The sequence below is a fragment of the Propithecus coquereli genome, unplaced genomic scaffold (assembly GCF_000956105.1).
Source record: "Propithecus coquereli isolate 6110/MARCELLA unplaced genomic scaffold, Pcoq_1.0 Scaffold48, whole genome shotgun sequence".
Lineage (NCBI taxonomy): Eukaryota > Metazoa > Chordata > Mammalia > Primates > Indriidae > Propithecus > Propithecus coquereli.
This window is the reverse complement of record NW_012150618.1, coordinates 8,433,417-8,440,299: the sequence shown is the minus strand read 5'-3', so window position 1 is coordinate 8,440,299 and position 6,883 is coordinate 8,433,417. Positions and strand designations below refer to the sequence as shown.

Below are 6,883 nucleotides of genomic sequence, written 5' to 3'. Positions count from 1 at the left end.
TCCCCATAGTATCACAGTTCTTAGTAGAAGATGGAGCATTTCTATGACTTTTACTCTATCACTTAATTTTAGAGGAGATGTTTTAGATTTGAAATCCAATTTGTGTACATACCAGTGTCTCTTAAACTTATTAGGTGCTTATATATTTACAGGCAAATGTGCTTGCTTAAAATAGGCAATATCATCTAATGTTATATAATTATCCAGGGTAGCACTACACAATCTAAAAAATTGTTTAAGTCAGTTTTATCTTTAACCTCATCCTCTCTGACTTGTCAGCAGCTGATCCTCAAAATAATTCACATTTTAGCACCCCAAGAAGGCTGAAGAAGTGAATCTGTGACCTAGTTTTCTTCCAATGTCCTTGAAATATCAGACACAACCTCTGAAATTTTTTCTTCCGGTGTATATGACATGTATAAAAACTAAGTGTTACAGAAGAATAATAGTGTATTAAGGGAGGCAATATCTAGCAAATTCTCCTTCTACCCTCAACTAAAAGAAAATCATTTGCTCAATGTGTGGCCCTATAGTGAGTAATACCTGGATTATTGCCCAGGAACAAAAGTCCTTAATTGAAGTTTATAATCTTTTCCAGGTCTAATATGTGATTCTGTTAAAAAATTGCTTAAGAATACACAGTTACCTATATTTTTAGCTGTGTGACAAAAATACCTCCCAGAACAAATTCTGGAAATTCTTACTTCTTAAAGGAAAATTGAGTAAACCTGAAGCAGTGGGCTTCCTCCTCTAGAACCACAGTCTCCTTCGTCTGTAACCTCACCTCAGGCTTCATTCCCTCCACTTTTCTGTAGAAGTGCTACCACCTCTTCAAAACTTAAAAGGATCTAGTAACCAATTCAAGTTATTTATACACTTTTGCTTATTCACACTACTGGTGGTACAAAATGGATTTGCTTATTAAATTTACTCAATTATTCAAGCCCTAGATCCCCTAAAACGCCCTCCCTTAAGTGGATATACTGCTTAGTATAGTATATTACTAGGGAAGTTCCTCAGCAATTTATTTGTGTTCTTTTCAGAAACTTTCACCTTAAATGTATTTTCATTGTATTCCTATTGTCCCTTAATTTGTGTACTACACACACCTATTTTTAACCTCCTATCTCAAACACATTTAACACATTAGAGTGTACATGCAAGCATTCAATTAACAGATTGGTTGGTCATGGTTCCCATTCATTCAGTCAATAAACATTCATCAAAAAATTCCTGTGTAATTTCTAGCATCGTTCCTGGAATGGCCAATGTAGCATTGAATAGACAAGTACACCTGTTCTCTTGGATCTTATTATGTGCTAGGAAGAGACACTCAAGCAAATAAATGAGTAATACGAGAATATCAGGCACTGATGAGTGCTCTGAAAAAAATAGGTGTGTGAAAGAGAGTGACTAGAGGCTAAAATTAAAAAAAAAAAAAAAGAACAACTTCATGGTTGATGATGGCCTCTCTGAGGAGTTAACAGTTGGTCTTAGACCTGAATGATAGGTAGGAACCTGTTATGGAAAGATCTGGAAGAAGAGTGTTCAGCATGGTATTGGGTAGCAATGAGCTTGATATATTGAGAAACAGAAGAAAGGTGAGTGTGGCTTGAGGGTCATGATGAGGAGGACCTCTGTTCAGAACATCTGGGGTGTGAGACGCTGCTACGTGGAGATACAGTCAAGTGAAGGTGTCCTGTAGGCAATATGGGTTGGAATCCTGGTGAGGTTGGGGAGAGGAGGGAATGGGGCCAAATATAAAATATCAGTATATGGAACTAATATTTCAGAAGTAGTATTTCCCACTGGGACAGTGTAGCCATAGAAGAGATGGGAACCTGGGACTGAGTTACAGACATGTCAGTCTTTAAAGCAGGTCAGGTGTGGTGGTTCACATCCCAGCACTTTGGGAGGCCGAGGTGGGAGGATCGCTTGGACTCAGGAGTTTGAGGTTGCACGGAGCTGTTATCACACCACTGCACTCTAGCCTGGGTGACAGAGTGAGGCCTTGTCTCTCAAAAAAGAAAAAAAAAAAAAAAGTAAACAGAAGAATCTACTTAGGAGACCAAGAAGCCAAGAAGGAATCCCTAGGAAATTAGGAAGAGAACTAGGAAAAAATGGCATCGGGAATGAAGAAATGTTTGATTGTGTTGAGTGCTGCTGCTGAGAGGTCTAATAAAATAGCAATGACAACCTAGCAATATGGGAGTCACTGATTGTCACAGGAGCAGTCACAGTGGGTCATGGTTGTGGGTAGCAGCCCATTTGGAGTGGGCTGAGAAGGGAAAATATGAGAAAAAGTGGAGATAGCAAAAGTTAACCATTTCAAGGTGTTTTATTGGGAAAGGAAATGAAGAAGTTGAAGCTAGAAGACAATTGGAGGTTAAGGGAGAAATTTTTTGTTTTTTAAAAAGTTATTAGAATATGCTTATAAGGTAATGGGAATAACAGAGTATAGAGGAGCAAAAGAGACAGGATGAGGCCATGAGGAGGAGGTTAAAATGCAGGAGCAAATTCCCTGAAAAATGAAAAGGGATTGGCTTCCAAAGCACAACTGACACAGTTAGTTTTTGATAGGCACAGGGAGTGCTATAAATATGAAGACTATTTCCCATTACAGTAACATTTCTGTGTTAAAATGATGAGAAGCTTAAGTAAGCCAGGTGACTTTGCTGACTTGAGGCTATGTTTAACCTGCAAAAATACCACTTTTCTATGACCCAACCTAATATATTATGAATATAATATGCATATGTAAAATAGCTCAACATACACAAATTGAAGCATGATGAACTTATGGGTGTTTTCAATTTTCTCTTTTTTCTAAATTTTATGGAAATTTTTAATACAATTTTAAGACATATAAGGGAAATATTAAATACTTCTTAAATTGAATGAATGTTGCTTATTTCAGCTTGGTTTTTAGGTTAAGTCATAATGAATGCTGAACAGAACAAGCAAAGATAGAATCCATCCCATGTAGTTATTCTAGTTTTATCTGAGCCTTTGTGTTCTGTTCTGAAGGATTAAAATTTTGACTACATACTGCAAGATTTCTTTCCTTAAGATCTTTTTCTCTTCCAAAGCACAAGTGACTTAGATGTAAAATATTTTAAATTAAAATGAATCCATGTATTTTATAGGATTTATCTTTAAAAATGCATCAGCTGGCTTAAATATTTATATTTTCTTTCATCACAGGCTTATTTATATTTATTTTCCACTGTGCTATGAAGGAGAATGTTCAGAAACAGTGGAGGCGGCATCTCTGCTGCGGTAGATTTCGGTTAGCAGACAACTCAGGTAAAGGGGCATGTTGTTGATAGGGTTTTACCTCTAAAAGTAGTTGGAAATGTTCATTTAGTCTTCCATTGTCAGAGCAACCAAACCCTAATGGTAGCAAGTTATAAAAGTGAAGCATATGAAGAGATCCTTAGTTGGAATCTTAGAATATTAGGGCTAGAAGCAATCTGAGAACTTTGGACCCATCCCTTCTATTCTGCAGAGGAAAATCAATGAATTCCAGGCAGATTGAATGAGTTGCCCAAAGTTTGATGTCTAATTTAACAACCTGGATATCCAGAGGTTCCACTATTCCAGACTCATCTTTCTATGTTTTTGAGATCCTTAATTACATTATTATGCAAGGAAATTTTTCTCAATGTAAAAAATATCCAAAGAAAAGTATTACTTTTTCTTTCCTTTTCTTTCTTTCTTTTCTTTCTTTCTTACCACTAGTGGTTACTTCTCACCCTTAGGGTGCTGAAGTGGGATTTTAAGGAGTGTATATATTAATACAAAGTCAAAGTAAGAAATTTTTCTGTGTCTTCAGTTTATTATTCACATGTCTGCCTCTTCTCTGGGCCATTGCCAGCATATCAGAAAATCAGATGCTCCAGATAAATGAAATAATGCAATTATGATTTTTCAGGGCACAGCATATTTCCCATAAAGCAGATTGATAGAGTGATGTCATTTCTTTCAGATTGGAGTAAAACAGCTACCAATATCATCAAGAAAAGTTCTGATAATCTGGGAAAATCTTTGTCTTCAAGTTCCATTGGTTCCAACTCAACCTATCTTACATCCAAATCTAAATCCAGCTCTACCACCTATTTCAAAAGGAATAGCCACACTGGTGAGTCATTGTGGTCATGATAAAAATGTCCTCTGGTAGAGTCTCATTGCATTTTCATTGCAAAAATTTCCCTGTCATGAAGAGTGACAGAACACAGTGCCTGATAGGGTGCTTATTTTAGATTTATGAAAATAAAAATCTGTTTGAAGACTTTATCCAACACCTTATGAATACTTTGTCCTTTTTAAAATCATATAACCCAAACTATATCTACATTACTGTAATATCACTAACTCTGAATGTCAATGAAGTGATTCAAAACTTAGTTTTATTTAAAAATTATGGTATTTTGTTTAAATAGCTTTATCTTTTTGTTTTAAAAATATGAAAATTGAATTGCAGATTATTTCAGTATAGTATGAAAGTTGTCATGGGAACAGGAAGAAACACCATCTACGATGTATATTTTATTTGAGACTTAATTCTTTAACCATTGGAAGTGTTATTGGCACCTATTCTGTAAATGTGGAAGATTTAAATCACTGATTAAATTTGAAAGAATATAGAACATAATATTTGGAAAGCAATACAGGGCTGTAAGAAACACTGTCTTTGTTCATATCCTATTTTTTCGTGATTTTTATAATGACTACGCATTCTGTCACTGAGCATGTATATGAACAATCCTGATAATATGGAAATAAAGAATATTTTAAGCAGTGGTATGTGCCTGTAGTCCCAGCTACCTGGGAAGCTGAGGCAGGAGAAACCCTTCAGGCCAGGAGTTCAAGGTTGCAGTGAGCTATGACTGTGTAAATAGCCACAACACTAGAGCTTGAGCAACCTAGTGAACTTGTCTCAAAAAAAAGAGAATATTTTGCAGTACTTGATAATCGGGGAGTGATATGAAAAGGTGTAACCTTTTGATAATTTCAAAGGGAAACAATAGAATTGCCTCTTTTAAATACTAATTAAACCCATGGCAGACAGCTTTCACACTTAGCACACAGCACTTTCCTAATTAAAGATGATTCTGAAAGGATAATGGAAATAACTTTTTACTTTTTTTAGCTATTAAACATGAGCAGAGGTGAATGATACAGAGAAGATTAATACTTAGCTTTTTGCAAATAGGGAGTAAGGTGTGTGATGTGTCTGTAATTGTTCGTATTGCAAACACTTGAATTACAAATGACCCTTATATACATTTGAAGCCTTACACAGGTCCCTGCTTGCCCCACTGGAGTGGCCACTGCCTGGGATTCATGATAGTATTGTGGAAAAAAGTTAGAGAGTTTGTTAATTCCAAAACTAATTAAAGAGATCTAAGAATTCAGAGCAATTTAGGACAGCAGTTCTTAAAGCTTCTTGGACTCAAGGATATTTTGGGGGGGAATTGAATGAAAGCTGTGGATTCTCTTCCAGAATAAAGTGCAGACTTTGAGTCACCTACACAATTTTGCCTAAAATTAAGTGGTCTGTGCACCCCTGCTGGAGAATACCTGTGTGAGGAAATTGATGACAGGTGTATAGTTAAGATAGATTGTTCTACATAATTGGTGGTTCCCTGGCACAAAATATCTTTTACGTATAATGAATTATTTTTTCACTTTATTTAACCAAACTTAAAATTACTCACTTTACCTTTCCTTCTTAAATGCAAATAATTAATGCATTATCAGTCAGTTGTGAATGAATAGGAATTAGACCAGTTGAATTGCTTTCCTCTCAACACAGCTGAGAATAGCTAACCTGAAGAAATGCCACTCTTAAATGGGGAAAGAAGAAAACAAGGTAGATAAATTAGGATGTGGAGCATTTGGGAAGTATTAAGGAAAGAAAGGGCTGTAGGATCCTGGGGGAAACTGGAAGGTAAAAGAGGACATGCAGAAATGAAGGTACCAAAAGCAAACTTTACTATTTTAAAATGTTGTGTGTTTTTTGTTTTGTTTTTTAAGGCATGCATTAATGGTTTTTTTGTTTCCCTTAACAAAAAAACCCCTTGGGACTAAATGGGTTCTTGTTAACTAGCAAGAGAATTTAGTTAGTTGTATGGCATTACTTCTATGGCATAATAAATTCTGGTTTCCAATCAACTGACTTGAAATAGCCTTTGTCTACTCAGTTCTCAGTGGGACAACTGGTATACTGGGAGTCACTCAGGGTATGCAAAAAGTCACTGCATGTCATCATGAATATCTAGTTGGTTTATTTCTTGGAATTGATCTAGACATTCATATATGTTTATGGTATAGATAATGTCTCCTAAGAGCATTCCTTCAACAAAAGTGGATCATTCAGGTAAACTTTCATTGCTTTTTTGAATGCATGAATTTTTTTGCAAGGTAATCAGAGAATATGTGCATGGATTAAGCTAAGATTCTTGCTGCACCAGCAAAATGGCTTGCTCTTTACAATACTTTTCCACTAGCACAATGACATTCCTGCATTGAGCTGAAATTTCTGAAATTCGGAATGATAGTGTGCTGTGCTGCCTCTTCTCTGCATGGGGTGTCTGCAAGCCGCTCCTTCTAGGAAATGTACCATGGTTTGGAGTGAGTAGGTCACGTATCATGTAAAGTAATGACAAAAAGCAGTACTCGAGAGATTTGTTATAGTATGGACATGAAATTCTTTACTTTCCCACTGCTCTTATGGATTACTGAATATGTCATGGTACATTCATAGAAGTCATATAAGTGAAGTTGTCAATTCGAAGCCTGCTTTGTGAAGATTTTTATCTGCTTGAAATTTCAGCATAGGTCAGATAATAGTTCATTTCCCTAGCCCCTGGTTTTCAGA

At 36.0% G+C, this 6,883-nt stretch overlaps 1 protein-coding gene across 1 annotated transcript in view; it reads left to right on the top strand.

The window, feature by feature from the left end:
* The window catches only part of ADGRG6 (adhesion G protein-coupled receptor G6), a 152,224-nt gene that overhangs the window by 143,135 nt on the left and 2,206 nt on the right, over nucleotides 1-6,883 (top strand). Inside the window, exons 22-23 of the mRNA XM_012655523.1 lie at nucleotides 3,205-3,306; nucleotides 3,989-4,141. Of these exons, the coding sequence (XP_012510977.1) occupies nucleotides 3,205-3,306; nucleotides 3,989-4,141 (255 nt within the window). The remainder of the gene's footprint in view (nucleotides 1-3,204; nucleotides 3,307-3,988; nucleotides 4,142-6,883) is intronic.